General features: G+C 40.0%; 1 protein-coding gene across 9 annotated transcripts in view; it reads right to left on the bottom strand.

Annotated features, from left to right (window-relative positions):
* The window catches only part of LOC140895014 (cell surface hyaluronidase CEMIP2-like), an 84,752-nt gene that overhangs the window by 50,287 nt on the left and 12,588 nt on the right, over positions 1 to 21,877 (bottom strand). For all 9 annotated transcript variants that reach the window (XM_073304100.1, XM_073304097.1, XM_073304094.1 and 6 more), the window contains 12 exons: positions 21,391 to 21,560; positions 20,934 to 21,122; positions 20,396 to 20,565; positions 19,058 to 19,267; positions 14,917 to 15,122; positions 13,190 to 13,259; positions 12,358 to 12,486; positions 11,129 to 11,214; positions 9,584 to 9,715; positions 9,425 to 9,460; positions 8,361 to 8,513; positions 5,603 to 5,780 (listed from right to left, as the gene is read on the bottom strand). In XM_073304100.1, coding sequence (XP_073160201.1) covers positions 5,603 to 5,780; positions 8,361 to 8,513; positions 9,425 to 9,460; positions 9,584 to 9,715; positions 11,129 to 11,214; positions 12,358 to 12,486; positions 13,190 to 13,259; positions 14,917 to 15,122; positions 19,058 to 19,267; positions 20,396 to 20,565; positions 20,934 to 21,122; positions 21,391 to 21,560 — 1,729 coding nt within the window. The remainder of the gene's footprint in view (positions 1 to 5,602; positions 5,781 to 8,360; positions 8,514 to 9,424; positions 9,461 to 9,583; positions 9,716 to 11,128; positions 11,215 to 12,357; positions 12,487 to 13,189; positions 13,260 to 14,916; positions 15,123 to 19,057; positions 19,268 to 20,395; positions 20,566 to 20,933; positions 21,123 to 21,390; positions 21,561 to 21,877) is intronic.

Raw genomic sequence — 21,877 nt, forward strand, 5'->3', positions numbered from 1 at the left:
CTTTTGTAGATATTCCAATATATTATTTGGACACGTCTTTTTGGAAAGCAGACAAAACAAAACAGAAGTTAAAACCTCAATTGCGCTCCCTATGCGTAACCCCAGTTTTTGAAATGGCTAAACAAAGCAAGAGCGTAAGGCCGGTTACAAAAATACAACAAAGCAGGGAACCTGCGGATGTTAAGCAAAAAGGCGTTGACTATTTTCGTGTCTGTAGAAAAAGCAAATTAATAGGTCACAAGGCGACAGTGAAGGTAAGTGTTTTAGGTCACGTATTTTTTGCTGAATCCCTGAGTAATAATGTGCGCTACACAAGACAATAGCGGCTTGATCATGCAGACCCAAGGAAGTAATCTTACTTCCATTAGTCCCATTGACTTTAATGGGACTACTCACATGAGTAAGAAATAATTACTCATTGAGCTAGGGTTTGCAGGTAAGGCAGCAAACCTACTATGGTCTTTGAAAGCTCAATTTTATAATGCCCACTGGATAAGAGCTTGCCAGTATCCTTACTCACATGAGAAGTCCTATTGTTTAAATGGGACTACTCAAAGGGGTAACAACTACTTGTATGAGTAAAGATTGCAGGAATGGGCCCTTAAACTATGTTTTATTTAGTCTAGGTTTTTCCTATTACTTTACAATCAAATCAGATCCTATAACCACTTTTCTTTCCTTCTCCTAGTCTAACTCCTAGCCTCTTACTGAATCAGTCCTTTAAAAAAACCCACCACCAACCAATCAAAACATACTGAATTTTAATCTTTGTTTTTGAGCAGTTTCAACTTTTTTCTTGTTTCCCCGCTGGAAACCTCTGCCAAAGGAGCTATTTGGCAAAGGAGAAGGATCCCGATGGGTACTTTTTTTGTAATATCTAAAAGAGGCAACATTAGTAAAATGTAAACATTATCCTGCAGTTCAAAGCTCTACTATAAATACCTTGCACCAATGCATTCCTGGGTTTAAATATGGACACTCCAATGGTAAGAGAAAAGAGGCCTCAAAACAAAGTACAGTGTGTACAGCTTCCATTTAATTAGCACACTAAGTTTTTCCAGACACAACACAGAAGGTTTTATTGTTTAAACCCTAATCTTTCTCAAAGTTTACAGGAGAATGAGAAATAAAATGGCTATTCTAAAAATTCAAATTAAAGGTTACACTAATGTTGACAAAAGAATCACTGCTAAACTTGTAAACTGGGAAATGGTCAGTATTAATTTATGACCCAACACTGGGAAATACCTTCTTTTGTACTGTAAAAAGATGTAGACACAGAAAGGCATCAGCTTCCAGATATAAAGTTTTGGGAACAGGGATAAAGGGCACAAGACTGATTTATCTCTAGCTGTCATGACTCTTACAGACTTTAGTGGGAACTCTGTCTAAGTGAAGACTATAGAAGTTGGACATCATTTTGAAGATCTTCACATACATATTTACTATTTAGAGTGATAAATTATATGGAATACATGGTGGGTGATAGGTATAAAGATCTCTTTACTCAGGGGTTTGGAATATTAGAATAGCAACTATAGGGAGATGGATTAGTAGGCGGAGGATGCAGTCACAGATATGTGACAAATTTAATCATCAAATGCCTCTCCAATTTATCACATGGATATCACCTCCACATATACAGTATACACACACACACACGAATGAACGAACATGCACCTACACACCCTTATAGAAAAGCCCTATAGGCTTCAACAGAAAATTGTATCTTTTCTATAGATTTTTGTTAAATTAACCAGTGGAATTGAAAAGGAATAGCATCTTTTCAACAGAATTCTATGGGATGGTGCAAAACACCTAGAAATAATATCCCTGTCTACTACGATCATCATCATCGTTGTCATAATCATTAATATTTTTACAGAAGTGGGTTGCCAGGGTACTAGGGAAATTTGTCAACCAGTGTGGACCTACCCCTGTTTTACAGTCACAACTCCAAACTCTCATTTTGAAGCAGAGATTAAAGGTCCTCATTCTGCAAACTGATCAGTGCAGGCAGACCCTGATACCCATGCAGAGCCCCCCTGAATTTACTGTAGCTTTAGAGGGTGGGGGTCCACCTGCATGGAGCAGCTTGCAGGACTGGGACCCAAATCAGGTAAGAAGGAACAATCTCTCTCGTATTACAGAAAAATGTGGCTGACAACATAAGGGATCAGTTTCTATGGGGTCTGATCCAAAGCCCATTGAACTCAGTGGAGTTGAGGGCTCAGTTCTGCTTCCTTTGGAGTCAACATAAAGATCCCACTGAAGTAAAGAGGCAACACATTTATCTTCCTGGTTTTTGTCTGGTTTTTTTGGATCTGGATTTGTCTGCTTGGATCCACCCTATCAGAATTGCGATTTTTAAAGTGCATGAAAACTTCTGTTTTGCCTGGCACTCAGGAAACACCATGGTAAGACGGAATAGTCTAAATATAAAGGCAACTGCTTATATTACGAAGTGCTCCCCTCTTATCTACATGAATTTTGCCAGCGTAAACTCCCTTTCAGCAATTGTGCGCAATAATGGGGAGTCATTAGGCTGGATCCAGGCCCCTCCTCCAAATATGACTCATCTGTGCACTTCCAGCAATGCAAAGAGACATAAAGCTGCCCTGAACAGGGAGCTGGGGATTCGCCTAGCATGGGCAAATCCATAGATGGTAAAGAGCTGACAGCCTGCTGTAAATGGGCCCAGCTCCATCTCTAAACTTCAGCTATTCCTGGGAGCTGGAAAAACCACCACAGGAGCCATTAACAGTCAAAATTAGAACATGCTCAGGGGACTGAACCAGTCCTGGGCTACCGAACGATCATTTGAGCTCAAATGGTGACATACCACCATCTGTCTCCCCCAGGAGCTGGCACAGCTCAGACAGACCCAAAGTCTGGGGCTGACATTTTTATTATTAATTAAAAAATTTTCCCTCATTTATGAATAGTCCAATGTAAAGCTTTCCTAGGAAACTATGCACAAACTCTGCATATGACCTAAAGATGATATTTCCTCCTACCGGTCTAGATTCTAGCTATGGGACATGGAGGGTATGTCTACACTGCAGCTGGGAGCAAATGTCCCAGCTGGGGAGTCACTTGCACTAGCAGGACCCAAGCTACTGTGCTAAAGACAGCAGCATGGATGTTCCAACTTGGGCTGGAACTCAGCCTCTCAGGCTTCAGTGTCCAGGTTGAAACATCCACATGGATATTTTTAGTCCACTAGTTCAAGTCCCACTAAAGCAAGTCTGTCTACTTGGGCAGGGAGGCTTGGTCCCAGCTGCAGTATAGATATGTCCACACAAACTAGGATGACCAGACAGCAAGTGTGAAAAATCGGGACACGGGGTGTGGGGTAATAGGAAAAAGACCCTAAAATCGGGACATCTGGTCACCCTAACACAAACCCATGGCACTACATGACCATCTGAATCTTGTGTAGGCAGAGGACCAATGACTGTTTTGAGGACTGCTTACAAAGTGCTATTAAAAGGCTTTGTTATTCATTTTATTATCTGTAAATGCACACATTTTCCTTCCCTCATATGCAAGCTTTGTGTTTGTCAACAGAAATGTAAATAAAATACTTTTGTAGAGTGTAATGTTTAGCTCTTCTGTTCCACTTAACAATTGTTTTTATATTGTAATTAAGCAAGACCTGACTAGTTTTATTATTTAGTCATCTAATCAGTGAGCTGATTAGCTTGAACAGTCAATATGATTATGCACCCAGCATGACTAATAGCTTTAATATCACTATGCAACTTGCATCTTCTGAAGTGACTGTAAAAATAAGCCATCCTTTAGGGAACTTTTCAAAATTAATAAAAAGAAGCCTAAATATGAAAATTAATAAACAGTTTAGGGGCGCTATGTTAATTATATGTTATCCAATAAAGCAATTGGCCACATAGCAATATGCAAGAAGCCCTTACAGTTTTACTTCAGGATCAGATGATCTGGATTCAATCTGGATAAAGCAGAATCGAAGTGAAAGGTGTTTTTATTGTTTACTGCTATGGCAGAGGTGGTTAACTTTTTCAATTTAATTTTATTTTTTTTAAAGCAAAGAGTTGGCAAAATATTAGAATAGTAAAGAGACATTTGTTGGGAATGGATAAACAGGAAGTAATTACTTGGATAATGTAACCAAATGTTTTATAATACACTTAGCATGTGTTATTTAAGCATGTTTGTCTTTAATTCAGATTGCAGCAGCATTTAATAACTCCTCTGAGAGGTTCTGCCTTGCAGACCTCAGATCTTAAAGGTGTTCCTGTAATAAACTGTCTCCCAGACCTGAAAAGGTGCAGTGACATTAAACAGGCTCAGAGACCTCAAAAGGTGCTACAACTTTACACATCTGCATTTTCAAATTTTTCCACAGGTAATGATTCACTAACGTGCCTGCAAACACATGCATTTGGAGTTAAAAAAAAAAAAAAAAAAAACCATCTGACAGCCCTTACTCAGGTTACATTCCCACTCTCCTCAGATCCACTGCAAGATCAGACCTGTGCATTTTATGTTTCCCTCTAAGCACACTCCTCACTCCATGCTGAATGTTGCATCCTCATTGTGGCTAGTTCTCCAGAGGGATGAAAAGAATGTACAACTAAATTATCCCTTACCCTCGTTCTGGCTTCAGGTGTGACATACATGGGTAAATACAGAGGTCTGATTTATTTAAATGCACAAGGATGAAGTGCACTATATTTTCACAAGAGCAACCACAGGAGTGACTGTGCTAACACAACCTTTACATAAAATATGCTCCTGTTGTGTGGATAAGGCGTGATGGAGGAAAGGCAGAAAACCTGCCTACTAAGCCAAAGAAAATGAGGTCTGTCAATATTAGAGCCGTGGAAACTTCCCTACAAACAAACCCAAACCTTGAGCTAAGGTTATAGAGGTTCATGAATCACACAGAGGGCCTGGGCCTTGTTATGGGCAGGCCTGGGCCTTGTTACGATCCCCGGAAGGAAGCCACCTGGAAGTCAGTAATTTTTCTTCATGGTTTCAGCCCAACCCAGGCAACTTGTAGTGATTTTGTGTGAGAGTTCGGTTCTGAGTTTTACGGGCTCAGATGAACCAAAAACCTCAAAAGCCAAACTTGAAGAGACGTGACTGCCACATGAATCCAAGAGAAAGGCTAGAACAGGTAAACCATTTTACAACTCCTGTCAGCACAAAAATATTGGAACTTATTCATCAGTCCTTACTCTGGCTCAATCATCATTGTGATCCACAGAACTTTCAGTGAAGACCCCAGGATCAGGCCCAAGGTTCTCTCTATGTATCTAAGAATTGTACTACAACTTTCTGGCACTCATGCTTGTTGAAGTTTGATTTGTGTGGCTCCCAAACACTGGGCCAGATCCTCAACTAGAGTAAATCAGCATAGCTCCGTTAAGGTGAATAGTGCTATGAATGACTTACGTCAGCTGAGATCTGGGCCTCTATGTTAACGACCAATGTAGATTTTGCATCTCTGGTCACCCAGAAGTAAGATGTCTCTTGAGTAAACCTCTCAGCACTGTTAAAGACTTTTGCAAGTCAGACAAGCTCAGACAAAACCCGCACTCCTATTTTTCTCACTTACGTTTCTCTCCATCTTGATCTGGGACACATTGTTCTGAGGGCTTATCTGCCAGGAATTCTTCATGAAGAAGCCGATGGCGCTTGAGTATCGGTCCGCAGTGGGAGTAAACTTTCTGAAAGTGCATTTCACCAACCTAACAGGCCCGTCATAAATCTGGAAGCCACGGATAGGGAACGTCCTATGGAAGTTTCAAAATGAACAGAAATCCATTTTAGACATGTGGGCTAGATCAGTGCTTTCCTCCAAAAGCACAGAAAGACACTACATTTGTATCTAGCAGTTACACCCTCTTCACGCTCCCTAAATCAAGATCACGCTGCTCTAGGCCATGAGGTGCTGAACAGCCTCATCCCCTTGTAAGAGGCACCCAGCTCTCCCCAGCTAAGGCTCAGAAGAGGAGCAGTGGTTAAGTGAGTGATCACAGAAACAAAATCCCAGTCCAGGGCAGGATCTGGCCTCACCCCACCTTATTGCCCCTTACAGCCAGTCAGCAGGGGCAAAACACCTTCAACAGCTTCGGTCAGAGAAATCCCAGGGACTGTAGGGTCAGTGTAGTGTCTCCTTTGCTACTTCTCCAGCCCAGCCATAGGCATAGCTGGGGGACTGTTATATCAGTCTGATCCCCCACCACTGTAATGGCCGCCACCAGCTGATTCGACTTAGAACAACTTGGATTTTCCTCTCCCCACAAGCTGCTTCAGGAATCACATGGTCATCCCCAAGAATATGGCCCATAACATTTTATAGTTGTAAGATTACATCTTCAGGGTTGGCCTGTGGAATATGGTCATGTTGCACAGGATGTCAAAAATCTAGAAGATGCCATTGGGGTCTCAAGTAAGTCTTGATCCCCCTTTTTTCCTGTTTACAGTACTGAATTCTGTGTTTGAATTCTGTACCCAGGTGCTGTTTGATTAATGAATGGCCTAAAGTACCTTCATAAAAGAGAACGAAGGGGGCCAGTAGATACATGTTTGCAATTAATTTGTTCAGAAACTTAGGTAAAGCTGGATTGCTCAAGCATCAGAAACAGGACGCACACGTGTACCCTCTTATCGATTATGGACTCCACAGCTGCATGCAGTGTTGTATTATATACAGGGAGATGCAAGAGTGAGATTCTCTCTCTTTGAATTTGACTGTAAGTGTCTAAAGCACCTACAGCCTGGGATAACCCACTAAATTAAAACATAAAAAAAAATAGCACCCTAGCATATAGTGCAATGGGAAATCAGAGGTACATGTGGTGGCCATGTGGGAAACCCTAGTCCTTGATCCAGAGCTTACTGAAACCAATGGGCTTTGGGTCAGGCCTTTACAATGCCAGTGCCTGTGCTGTAGCTATTCAGCAGATGGGACTAAATACGCTTTAGGGTTAGAATTGTATTTTATTTAAAGATGAGACATTGTGTCCGGTAGCAATAGTCCTTCTTTCCAGCTTCGCAGTTCCTACCAGTAAACACAGGTTATTAAAAGGTGAACTCTGAAATGCAATGGAGCATTCCAAAGAGTTGCCTGATAATAATAGTGGCTCTAATTATTCAGGGTGTTCTGCAGAGATTCAATTTCATAATAATAAGAGATTCCTGGCTATACAGGTCTAAGGGCTAATTGCATGCAAGGCATGTTATAACCAACCAGCAAATACTCCATCTATTGTTACTTGTTGCTTTTCTAAAACATTCCTTAATAGAGGTTTGTCATGAATGACAATTGTTTTGGAGTTTCTATTTGCTCAAGGTGTGAGAAATTGTAGAAATATGGGGGGGGGGGTGCACTGACTGTTGAAGGGGGGGCTGTTTGCCTGTAAAGGGAGCTAACTTACAGTCCCAGAAAGAGAAGAGAGATCCTGAGTGACTTTTCTTTGTCAAACTGGGTCATATGTTGTTTGGACAGAAAGGAAGTAAACATACACCCACTAGAAAAGGAAAATCAAGGAACTGGATACTATTTTTCTTTTGTTTGGGGACTTCAGTGGGAGCTTTGCCTGTGTCAGGAATGAAGAATCAGATGCTGACTCAGGAAAGGGTATGTCTATACTGCAATTAAATGCCTGCGTCTGGCCCACGTCAGCTGACTCCGGCTCAAGCTGCAGGGCTATAAAATTGCACTATAGATGGTTGGGCTTGGGCCTCCTCATGAGGTCCCAGAGCCCAAACATCTACACCAGACTTTTAGAGCCCCATAGTCTAAGCCCCATGAACCCAAGTTACCTGACACAGGCCAGCCACGGGTGTTTAATTGCAATGTAGACATACCCTAAGGGAGATCAAATATGCGCGCTAAAGTCTCTTTGGAGTTGGATGCGAAGGTGTACAGGCAGCCTTGTCTCCCCACCTCTTCACTTCAAATGGAAATTATCCAGCTTTGCCTCTGATGCCACACTGGCATGTCTGGGTGCAGAACAATATTTACAATTGAGTTAGTGTCCCACCAAGACAGCCAATCAGCCCGGACACTAGCTGTGATTGTAGCCCTAAAAAATAGTTCTTGGTTTCTTTCAAACTTTCTAATCCACTCTCCAGTGACTGATAAATTAGGCAGAAAAATTACATCAAAGACATCCAGTTGTTAAAGCTTTCACCGCATTTGTCTGGAGAATGGGTTTTATTTGGATATTCATTGGTTATGGCCTGTATAATAAATTTAAACAGGCATTTACATTACCCTTTAGTAGCCACATTCATTTCAAAGGCTTTTATTCTATCACATTTTTCTTATGCTAATATCAAGGGTAAATGCTAGATGAATAACCTACTTGTTTCTGGGTAGTGTTCTATATTCTCCATTTGCCCCTCTACCCCAGTAGCTGTTTTGTCCTCCCTGGGAGCCAATGTTGTTGCTTTCTCCGACAAAGATGGAATGTGCAACTTCCAGGCTGGAACCCTCATCTGTTGGGAAAGTTCCATCACTAGAATCAGACAAAGAAAAATGGAAGGTAACTATGTGACATAGTTCAAAAGAATAATTAAGGAATAATTTGAAAGAACTTTTTAATTGCACTTCTGAAACAGTCATTTTTAATCTGAAGAGATGCATCTGCAGGAATTAAAAAATAGTCTTTAGAAATCAGCAAGTTAGTATTAAACACCCGTAATAATGCTAATTCAGTGGTTCAGGCAACTACAGTTAGGTCTGATTTTTATATAGCCTCCTCCATCCTAAAGCATTTTACAAATCATGAGCCAAACTCTAGTTCAGAATTAGAAAGTTACAAATTCTTTGACAAGAGAAAAAAACAAAAAAAACCCCAGAGCCAGGGTCTGATCCAAAGCTCACAGAAGTCAATGGAAAGATTCCCATTGTCTGCGACTGGCTTTGGATTAGGCTCTTAAATCACATTTAATCTTGGAGAGGTTTCTGGTTTACAACAGAACAAACCTTTCCATTACCTGAAAGTAGTAGGAATGTGGTCAGAAGAACCACTCTACAACCACACCAAGGGCCTTTTCCTGCTACTTCTGCATGAAAATATACCAAAGGTATGGACATTTTTGGTCTTGCCTTGACTAGAATGAATACAAATCTCCTTAGCATACACCAGAATGTTTAGTCTAAGGGTTTAGAATCTACAGCCCAAAAGGAAATCAGACATTATGACATATTTCCCAGACATGATAAGGCAAAGAAATTGAAATGCCTTATTGCCATTTTCATTAATGGCTATTATGGGAGAGACCTGATGTGGTTTTGGAAGGACATGTGAGATTTTCTTGCATCTTAATGTGATCAGCAGGGAAGCTCTCCTCACCTTCCATTCTTTAACGTTTTAAATTGTGGAGAACCCTGAAAAACACAGCATATTGAGAGAAATGAAATTACCTAGCTAGAGTGAGTCCAATTCCATTGTCTGAAAACCTAGAAAAGAAGAAACACGAATGTGCAAATTACTAGGAATGTCTGATGTTAATTTGTCCTACAGATCCACTTATTATGTCAGTAACGAGCACAATGATATAAACTGTAATTACATTCACCTACCCACAGTTGCGGAAAATAATGTCACCACCTCTGGCCCAGGCCCCATGGTCGTTATTTTTAAAAGCGATGAGGCCATCAATTAAGGCAGGAACTCGTGGTTTTACAGGGTCAGCATCCTGATGTGGGCGGAACCTGAAGCAAGGAATCTAGTTATTATACCAGAGCAATGGGAAATAACCTTAAACACAGGAGGTCCTGTCAGTCACCGCTAATGGTTTCCACATACTGAACTGATGGGTTTAAAAGAAGTCATTTTGTTTCTATTTTCAGCTGAACTTATGTATTCTGGATCACATTCAAAACAATAGCTTCATTTTGGTACTGCATCTTATTGCAAGGCTAACACAGAATAAACATTAAGAGTGAAATTCTGGCTCCAGTGAAGTCAATGGAAAAGCACCCATTGATTTCAATGGAGCCAGGACTTCTCTCTCAGGATGGATTTTCAGAAGGATCTACTAGACTTAAGAGCACACAGTAACATTTTCAAAAGCACCTGTCACTTAGCTGCTTTTAGAAATTCTACCCACAAGCCCCATTGACTTTCAATGGGACTTATGTGCCTAAATCACTTTGGCACTTTGAAACTCCCACCCTGCAAGAACAAGATGCCAACTGAAGATAATTAAGTGATATACATGAGCTATCATTTCAGTCTTAAAGTGGGACTCCCATGTCTGAAAGCTTCACTAAGCATGAATCTATACGTTTTCCAATCACTTTCAGAATATTTCTTGCCACACTTGCTGATTACTGAACACTGCTGAGTTTGGGAGAAACAAAACAAAGCCCCTTATTCTTCCCCAGTCCATCTTCATATTCGGTTTCATCCTTCTGCAAACTCATTGGGCTGTATTGTCTCTTTTGCTTCCAGAATAAGGGGACCGAAGGAAGCCACAGAAAGGGGAAGTGTCACTTCTCCTGCATTGTGGTCCCTATCCTTCAACTCCATGGGAGACTATCAGTGCTCTGTGTAGCTCACAATGTACGCGTGAGGTGGGACTAGCCAGGACACAGCAGATGTCTCTGCAGCAGATGATCTCTGCAGCATTGCTCCGCATAAGCCCACAGGATTCTAGTGGTTAGCCAATGACATTAAGTACTCACTTTCCCTCTCTGTGACATGAATCCCTGGAAGTTTTTTTCCCCCTCATAAATGTATAGGCAAAAGGAGACACCCACGTGTGAAGATTATTGCAAATAGATTATGTAACCGATGGCGGAGATAGTGCCTATGATTTTGGGTACAAATTATGTTGTGAAATGGATTTTATCATCTAGATTTCAACTCAGTCATTGAGAAAAATAGTTAATTCCATTCTTTTCACGGACTCCTCTGCCAACATCTCAGAGCTCCAAGTACACGTTTAGTATTGTTAAGCAATCCTACAAATGATCAGCACACAGTTCTGAAATATTTGCCTCTTTATATCCCAGGTTGTGCGTCTATATTCCTAGGATGTTCCATCCATAACAAGGTCCAGCAACCTGCTGAGTATACTGCAGGGTTCTGAAAATACTTTTATCCATTCAGTATTTACTCACCTGGCATTATCTACAGTAAGATACTCTCGAGGATTTTCAGCACTAGCTTTTGTCGTCTTTACTCCTTTTCCTATAAACAAGCCAGCCTGAAAAATACGTAGGAGTTCAATTATTTGAACAAGGAGACCACACAGCACAAGCTAAAGAAGATCAAAGGGTATTATAAATGGAACACAAACATGGTGGCTGCCCATGCTAAAGGGACTGTAAGCCCTCTGCATGCCTGTGCTTTCCATCCCAAGTATTGGCCTCGGTGACATTTGGATGTTGTCATATTATTACAGTGGCCTTCGTGTAATACGTCAAAGTCAGGGCAGAATGCTACAGTGCTATGCCCTTTACATAGTCATTTAAGTTGGCTTCTGAGCCAGAGCAAAGAATTTAAACTGCCTCACGCCAGGAAATAAAGCATTCCTGCTGGCCCCGGGGAGACAATTTGAAAGAATAATGTTGCAGAGAGGGAACAGTGCTCCTGCTGAGAGGTAAGGCCTTAATTCCTCTTGGACTTGTAATTTCTCTACAATCAAAGAAGAACGTGACCCAGTGTAGTGAACTTAAAGATTGCAATGCAGTGTTATTGCAGAGATGAGCCAGCACATACGTGGATAGAGTAAGTTAAAGTTGTATGAAGTTCTCTTTATCTACTAAAGTATATCCTAATAAAACAAAAACGTCCCCAAGTTGATACAGTAATTTTTGCCTCCTCTCCATCTGGAATCCTGAGCAATAATGAAAAAAGGATTCTTATTTGTAGATTCAGTCTTTATGCCTACATTTAGGGAAAATATTTTCATGGAATTACCTTAAAGTGAGATTAAAGTTATCGCAATTATTTTGAAAAAAAAAAGTGGCAGATCAGGATTTGGCCCTACTCCAGCTATTTTGCAGGGCTCTGGCCACACCCCTCCAAACCCACCCACCCACTATTGCAGTAGAGAGTAACACTACATCTACTGCTATGTGCCCTATGTCTGTACAACATCTACTGCTGCATGCATTCCTCCATGCTGTGTGGCACAGAGCAGCATACTGCCCACAGTCTCAGTTTGTCCATCTGTACAATAGGAATAATATCACCCATGTACACTGCAGAGATGTTGAGACAACTGTTTAGTCAATGTTAAAACAGCACTATGAAAGTGTTTCTAGCCCATGCGATCTGAGAGCTACCTACAGTAAGTGCTAAATCTTATTACATTTGTGCAAATGTATGAAAATCTTTTACATGCCTTGAAATTAGAATGGACTCGGTTATTGTAAAATATCCCCAAGGGAGTGAACTCCGCCTGTGCCTCTGGGTATTGTCCCTCAGACTGTCCGGTTGGAACCCGGTGGAAGATGTACCATATCCCAACATCCTAAAACACAATAAACAGGTTGAGACTATGGGGCAGTTCAATAAATTCTCAGACTCTATAGTATTTAGCTTTGCCAGTGGCACCAACAAATTTTCAAAGAAACTTCTTACACAGCCTGCAAAATGAGCATGCACCACTTTGTGCATACAAAACCAACACATCTGTCTACACAAGCTTACTCCACTTGCATGTACAAGTGCTCGTCTGGGCACACACCTGTGGATTTTGCATGCACATAGATTGGGGGTATGAAGGAGAAGGGTAGATGAAATTTTGGCTTAGGGAACATGCCATTAATCATACACATGATTTGCATGTATAGCTGGGGTTCCAGTTTTATAAGAAACATTATTATTAAATACAGTGGTCACCACTAGAGTCAACATTTGCCAAAAAAAAAAAAAAAACACCCCCCCCCACACACACACTTTTTTCCTGTTTTACATAAGTGGAAACTCTGGTATGACATATCAATTCTGTGCACATGGATGATCTCTGGACACAAACAGAACGTTCCAGTTCACAAGCAGTCTTATTGTACCAGGCCAATAACTACCTAATTGCCTTTGGCCTTATGCAGCAATAGGCACCCAGATTCTATGATACATAAAAACGTGATGCCTTCCACACCAATGGCATCAGTAAGTGGTGCATGCATGTGGATTGAAGGTGATATATGGTCCTTGCTGTTTAATGATATTACCTGAGCACCAGCTGCTGCATTCTCTATCAAATTGTTGTTTGGGTTAGCAATCCAGAATGTGCTGACAGCCCTGAAAATGAAAAATAAAATAAAATTTAAAAAAGAAAACGATCCTAAGGAGTAACAAAACAGGAAGGGCTAAGCTTTTATAGCATTGCATTACATTTTAGCCACCACACTCCCTTTGATTTTAAAACTCCACAGGTACTTTTCATGAAAAATAAAAGCAATGATGTCAGACATGTTCATTTATGGAGCTACATACTGGAAGCTATATGAGACTATTCACAAAAATCTGTGCTCTGTTAAAAGCAAGTTAAGTAAACCTGAGGTCATTTTTTCAAGAATTTGCTAGGGTCAGAATTAAATAGCTATGGAAAATGTCTAAAAAATGACCTTCTGTTCCTCTATAGAACTTGGAGTGAGGGAGGAAGGTCTAACTCCCTACAGCTTTATGATCAGAAGGATACCAGAATAAGTATCCTGTGCAAGCTGCTAACAGATTATTAATGGGATTAAAGAGTGATACGAATTCCTTTGCTCAGATTAAGGACACTATCAAGCAGGAGGATTTATGGTGGCACAGACAAAAGCTAGTTATATTTATGCAATTATTGTTTAAGAAAATAACTTGCGATGGACAATATATACCACATGTAAGAGTTCTGTTAATTTTTTCCCCTATTTACTCATAGCATCTAATTTGATAATTTTTAATCAGAAAATTCTAACATACATTTATTTCTAAACCATCCTATTACATTTGTAGTGTATTCATGCTCATGGGAACAATCCTAAATCAACATGAATATCCTATTGGATCTGATGGTTTGCAGGAATGGCCCAGATACCTGCAATATAACTGTGCTAATCACAAAAGCAGCCTTAGTATACTCACAGGAGTAATCCCAATGAAGTCAATGGGATTACTTGTGTGAGTAAAAATTAGCAAGATGTGGTCCTTAAATTCTATCCTGGAAAAGTACCGGGTTCCTGGGCTAAACTACACTCTCATGAGCAACCCTAGCTGAGTCAATGGGATCATATTAGTACCCATATTACAATGGACCGTTTCTTCAGTTTGGAGGTGTACTCCAGCCACCAATAATAATGATTTTTTCCCCTCTGAGCAAAGTGCAACTAAACATGGCTAATTATAATTTATGCTAATCTTTACATTTGATCCCCTAATGTACTCATGTGCTAATGGCTAATTTACTCTAGACGCTATGATCCAAAGTCATCCATGGAGTCAAAAAAACTCCCTTTGAAGTAAATGGGATTTATGTCTGCTTATGCCAGGCTGAAGTGAGCCCGATTTATCAGACAGATTTCATGGAGCCTTGATTATCCCAATTAAAAAGGATTCAGAGACGAGCAAGATACTATATTGTGTTTTTCTCTCTCTCACACTAGAAAACTGTGACAGAAATGGAATTCAATAAATATTAATTGACTGAGATTCAGGTCTCTATTAGCAGAGACCTCCATGAGCCTTCACCCTCAACACACTTTACCTAGTAGCCAATATTTATTTAAAAAATAGAAAGTTACAGTAGAAGCTAAAATTTGTCACGATCCCAATAGCAGCATGTGTCAAACTTGGGAAAACAAACCCACTCTGTAAACACCTTAGTTTCACCTCAGTATCATAATTCAGTACTTTCAAGACCAGATGCAAGATGCTATATAAAAGTGAAGACCTATTATACTCATTTAGGGCTTACATGCAGTCGGTGCTTGGTATAGGTACATAATTCCCATAGACATTGCTACGCATTGCGAGGCACATGGCTTCATTGCGGTCTGAAGGCAAGATTGTTCCAGGCTTGGTAAGGAGACCCAAATTGTGGTAAAATGTATTGCGTTGCTCCAGCCCATCTTCAAGGAAAAAACAGTGACCCAAAGTATCATAGCCAATAGTATCTTTCACCTGAATCAATTATACAAAATGTGGGTTACATGTTAACTACGAACAAAGATGTGGTTTTTAATATTGATAAACTTCAAAAACCTTAAGGACCAATTTTGCCACCCTCACTCACACTGAACGGTACTTTCATCTGAGAGTAGTTCTGGAACTAAATCCAGAGTAAGGTATACTCAGTAAGGGTGAGCTAATTTGGCCCTTACTACATTCAGGGCCTGCTCTTCCTCACATTGCAGTCAACAGCAAAACTCCCATTAAACTTTAATTTGAGTAGGATCACATGCATAATTAATAGAAAATAATACAATTTTGATTTGAAACTGTACTGAAGTATATGTGAGAATATTTGATACAGAATTGTGGTATTTATCAGCATGACTGTGTTATTCATAGATACTCTAGATTTCTTTGAGATACTTCTCAATTTGGAGGGAGGAAAAGAGATTCAGTGTTTTACTGCAGAATAATTTACACTACTAAATTCAATAAGATGTTTTGCCTATATTCTCTGGTTATTAATTCTCTTAATATTTGCAGAAGTTGCAATCCATCTTCTCCACCTTCTTAAGATTAAGTGGACACGTGCACAAAAATATTTCATTAAAACATACTTTGACCGAAGGGACTTAGCATAATAAGCCTGCTTTGATGTACAGCATTAGTGAGGATTTCTAAAATTTGTCTTCATAACTGAAAATACTAAATCAGACCAGTTAAAATACGGAGTCTTTTTTGCCAAATCTTATTTGACAGGTTTCAATAAAACTTAAGCTAACGCTATACTTTAAATGGTGTCAGCACATTCGCTTGCTCCTTATACAAGCAAAAATTCCCACTGACATCAATTTGAGTAATGTCCATGTAAAGACTGCAAGACTAAATAATATGAACCTACTTGGTTTCCTTTAGGTACAGAGGGCTAGTTAAACCAGATACAGTATGTGAATCTGGGAAAAAAGGATGATTATCATTGTAAGTATACTTGTATTCAGTATTCATCTACTGTATACAAGTATACTTACAGTATATGAATCTGGAAAGTAATATGATAATTGTATGTTACACACGTATAACAATCTGTATGGGTATCGTATTGCCAATTCCCACTGGCATTCATTTTCCCCTGATAACTCTCTAAATTGGAATCAGCAGCTTTTGTATCTGTTTCAATGAGATGTCTAGAGAGCACTTAATATACAGGCAAACAAACAACAAAAAACCCCACTCATCTACTGGCTTCCAAAAACTGCAGTCCACTGAAAATATTCCCACTTAGAATTCAGGAACACATGCTCAGACTGAGAGGGTCAATTGCCACAAGCCTGACCAATCTAGAAGCAGTGGCACTGAGGAGTGTGCTGGTCAGTTCAGCCTTGCTAATAGAGACAGCTAAACCCATTTCTGAGCTAACAGCGTCACATGTCTTTGCCAACCTCCTAAGAATGGTAATGCTCTATCTAAATATGTCCTTTAGTGTGATGGGCAGGAGCAGTGCTGAGGATGCTTTCAATCAGCAGTGGGCTAAGGAATAAACACATAAGACCAAATACTCCTCTTTGGAAGAAAATAATGATCAACACTAAATCTCTCCATGCCAGAAAGACAGAATTTCAATTACATCCTTGGATTCTCATGGATCTGGCTAAGGGTTGCAAACCTGGATTTTAGAAACATGGTGAATGAGGAGCCAAAAGCTGGCCCTGGGTCTTATTTTATTTTTAATCCAGGTGCTGGCTTTAAAAAAAAAAAAAGAGAGAGAGAGAGAGAGAGAGAGAGAGAGAGACAGACAGACAGGAGCTCCCTAGTAACTTTCATATCTGAAAGGACACTGACCACCCACCTAACTGGGAATAGCACTGTTTAAAGATCATTTATATTTGCACTGAAAAAAAAATCAGGGTCAAAAGAAAATAGGCCAAAATTATGATTGCAGGACTGATTACCCTGGTGTAGCCATTAACATATATTACAGAGAGAAGCCAAAGGTTTGGAAAAGAAGTACTACCTATCACACTGTGATATTAGGGGTAGCAGACTGTTGTATGCTTAGGAATGAAACTCTGTCCACTCAGCAGCCTTGTGCTCCAGTAGTGTTTCCAATATCAGATAATTAGGATGCCTCCAAACACTGAATTATATATAGCTCAGCAATACAATATAAGTGACCTTCATGTACTGCAACTTTATACAGTAATGACTACAGGGTTCGGTGGCATGTGTCGTGCATGTCAGTGAAGCAGCAGGCATGTCACAACCTGCTTTTCAGCTGTGATAAGTAACCAAAACTGTGCTGCAAGGCTGCTGACTTGTGACATGGCACACACAAAGGCAGATATCTGAAGTGCCTTTCATCTCATTGACAAGTACACAGTTGTGCCACAAAATGCTGCATCCCACCTCATATTTTGTTAAGTGATCCAGTTTGTTCATTCACAGTAGCATAAAACTGGGGAAAAACCCTGTATCAAAGTTTCTCTGCTCTGAACTCTAAAGCATCACAACATAAGGCCAAATTAACATGCATATTATATAAACATATTACTCAGTTGTTCATACACTGAGATATATGTTCCCTGCTGAAATCTCAGATTGGTCTGAGAGGACTGGCTACAGATTTATTTTTAATTACTGCACTGCAACAAAATGATTTCATTCACAGATTCAGCTAGTACATTTATCTACTCATTGATTTGTGGACTCATTGCCTTTGCAAACCCATATGCTATCCCCTGCAGGACTAGATTTTGCATTTGAGTTTCTAATTTAGTTGACATATGTGGAATCTCATAGTCAGTAGGGAGCTGTCGGACTACACTTTTGACAAGTCTCAAGAGCACAAGTTGTTCCAGTTAGGTCAACATTAATTTATTCTCTGATTGTTCACCTGATTCAAAAGGTCTAATATAAATAAGTGATCATTTTGTGAGGAAGGAAAAGGAAGACACTACTTATTCCATCAACTTTTGGAGGTTCTGCCAACACAAACACTTAAGATATCAGGAAGTGACAATCAGCCCTTTTTGAAGGAGATCTGGACAATGCAAACAGATCCTCAGGCCCACAGAGGGTGCCTTCAGCCCCTTCCACACTTACAAGTACAGTACCAAACGGGCACATACTACAAAAGCAGTATGAATATATACCTGTGTTCTAGCTGGCAGCAGCTTTATGTACAGGGGCAAGAATAACGTTTCATGAAGAGTGCATATGGGTCATGGATAGATCAGGGTGGGGGAGGATTATGACTAAACACAGGTAACATGACCCATAAGTACTTCCCTGCCAGTGGGGCCTCACTTCAGCACACCATACCATTTCATGGGTGGGATACGGAGAACATGGAGATGCAGTGGAGAGGTTTCCTGAACAAATCTTGGCACTTTCTTTGTTGGGCACACATTTTCTGGTGAGCCCCTTTCCACAATGACCTCTGCCAGAGAGTTTGACCCAAAGCCAAAATTACCAAGCTTTGCTGGCTTTGCAGCGGGCATTTGGGCCCTTATTGCTCACATGTCTTTCCCCTTGACTTTATGAATATCTTTGGATTAGTCTAACATTGTTCCTGGTTTTAACTATAGCTCTTGATTGTATCTCTGTTGCAAATTCCAAGGTTGGTAACTTCACCATGTGTTTGATGAAGACAACAGTTACCTGGTGAAAGTTCCACGCTATCACAGATTGCTCAGAACAATCTCATCATGCTTAATTATAAACATAATATACAGAACTTGACATTTCTTTCGACTCGTAGGGCCACTACAATGTCAATTCTAAACTTGAATTATTTCAAGGTATCCACCCAACAGATGCACTAGAAAAAAGAGTCATGCTTCAAAATACTTAATTGTATGGTGTTCAAGCATCGCAGGACATATTACACATTTTTTAACATTCAGCAAAATAAAGGTAGTAGTTTGTCAGTAAAATGTATCTCTTACCAGAAGGCCATGTGTTCCATGTATGGCAACACACCTAGAGAAACAGTGGTGTATAGCCAGATTATCAAGGTAAGTAGGCGATTCATATCCTCCTTTCTCATCTACGTCTCCAGTCAAGTGAAAATGAACAGGATAGCTGCCTAGTATTTGCTGCCCCATGTTTTTTAATTCCACTCCTGCCATGTGAACGGAGGTAAAATTCCTTTGTATCTATTGAGACAAACATAGACCTAAGGAAAAAAAATTTGCAGTACAAGAGTGTGACAGCAAAAAAGAAACAAATTTTCAAACAAGTAACAAAGTGCTTGATCCTGCAAAGTGCTAATCTGCTCCATTGACTTCAGTATAGGATTAGGCCCAAAGGTTGCATCTTTCTACATATGACTCAACTTCCCAAATACCGAATGGGTAGTGGTGTCCAAAAGGAACAGTAATGAACCATTTATTCCTGGCAATATACACACTTATGCAATAGCTATAGAGAAAAAAAAATACTACTGCCAGCTAGCAAAGAGTCATATTTAACATCTTTATGGTGCCACTGAAAGTCTATATTTCCTGGTAGCTACATCTCGATCTAGCCCAGTAGCATTTCATTTTCTGCTTAGCCCCATTAATTTCACCACCTGACCTCACTGAGGCTACTCTGATTTACATCAGCTGGGGGTCCAGCCAGTTATTTTTAGGGGAGGGGGAAGAGAAAAACCTCTCCAAAAACCACAGTGGCCCAGACTGTGAGTGGGACCTGCGTGGCTGCACAGAGGTAAAGCTCTAGCATGATCCTTGTTCCCTTGAACAGCTGCCCAGGGGTCGCTCACAATAGTAGGCCTTGTGTTCTGGGAAACACAGGGAATGCTTGCTCCTGCTATCCTATAGAGATTAGGACACTGAAAATGAAGAGGGATATGAAGGTGGGGTCATGACCCACCTCACCACCACATGGGCCTGTGAAGCAGGGTTGATGCCCTGGGGGAAAGCAGTGAATAAAGCAAATTGTGCCTCTGGAGGGAGTAAAGTCTCCTTTTTGGGTAGTGTAACTTCATAATGACCCCTATGACTTACAAAAAACAAACTAACCCAGGGGAGGATAGAAGTGTATATTCAACCTTTATATTAGAGGTGAGCAAGAGGGTGTAATTTCATTGTGGATCAAGTTTTGCAAATAGCTCAATAACCTTTGTAGTATTCTCTCTCATTACACACAAATACATACTTGCTGTACCTGGGGAAAATATGTAACTGTCATTTTACATTACTCATGTATAAAGTTGGATAGTAAATAGATATCTGAAGTTGAGAGAGAGAGAGAGAGAGAGAGAGCGCGCGCAAGCCACTTACTTTAATCTGTCCTCCAAATGTGTCATAGGAGAAAAACTGGCATTGATTTTGTCCATAACAAGAGTCCTCCATTTCTCCTTGAATAAGTATATTTCTAGTCAGGAGACCAACTTCTGCCCTCATGTCTATGCCATCTACAACTTCCCCAATATGAAGATAAAGTGGGCTGCCTGTGAAAAAAAAATATTTAAATGTAACTAAGTTTATGACCCTCATTCACCACACAGTTCTAAACACATACACAAGTTTCTAACAAGATTCATTCAGTCATTTTACTTATAATGAATTTCCTGTGTGTTTCACAACTGTGAAGGGTCTGATTCTGCAAGTGCTGAGCACTTCTGTTGAAATCAATGAGCAACCAGCCAGCAAACACAGTTGAGTAGTCTCATTGCCTTCAGTGGGCAACACTCTTTTGTTTAAACTTATATGCCTAAAATATTTGCAGGACTGGGCCCCAATTTTGCAAACTTCAGCTAAAGAGGAGTTAAAAAGTGAAAATTTTTGCACAGAAATAGCTTAAGAACATATTTCATACCATCAATCTTCACTTGATTACTTTTACATTCAGGGCAAGGAAGGAGATTAAATTCTTCAGCTTGATGCATGGAATAGTCAGTGCTAGCAATGACTATCCTATCACCAGGTAACCAACTTGTAACCTCATCCACTAAGTTAAGAATTATGCCTCTGGACACTTTCACTCTAAATCCATTATGAGGAATCCCTAGGGAGAAGAGAAAAAAAAAACTAAGACAGTCAGAAGTTCTTTATGTTGTGTACCAGTGCATTTTGGATAATTGCAAAGAGTACCTACTCAACCAATTTTAATGAATTCAAGGTCTATATCCTTTTATGGGACATAAAGACTGTCCCCAATTGTTATTTCATGACAATGTTGGTCTATGATCCCCATGCATCTGACCAAGTTCTATAATATTAGTCTAAATTAGTTCAGATTTTAATGGCAAAAGAAAAAAAAGAATACACTACACCTTTTTCCCATCCACTGAAAGCAGTGACTCTAAAATGGATTCCTTCATAAGTTTGAAAATCTCTTCCTGCTGTTGCTAGCTCAGTTGTTCCATTCCCTGGATACGGTTTTGTATCTTCTGTTGTTGAAAACTGACCACCTCCAAGGATCCCAACCAGAGCCCAGGGCTGCCTGAGTAAGATCAAGAAGCGTCTGATCATATTGACAGAAATATACCCTGTACCCTACAACCTTGAAAGATCCTTTGTATGCAGAGTCCCTGTTACAGAAAGTATTCTTAAAATAAAGCAAGCCTGGATTCTATAATAGTCTCTTATACAGCTCCCTTAATGATGGTTTAATTTTATACACTAGTGGCTTGAAAAATATGAATGTTTCTATTTACAGAAGTTTGCTTGCTTTGATCTTATTAGTACACTAAGCACATGGGTATGAGTTTATATATAGTTTGATGATCATGCTTTTTAAAAGTAATGTTGAATTAGAAA

The sequence above is a fragment of the Lepidochelys kempii genome, chromosome 10 (genome assembly GCF_965140265.1).
Source record: "Lepidochelys kempii isolate rLepKem1 chromosome 10, rLepKem1.hap2, whole genome shotgun sequence".
Taxonomy (NCBI): Eukaryota; Metazoa; Chordata; order Testudines; family Cheloniidae; genus Lepidochelys; species Lepidochelys kempii.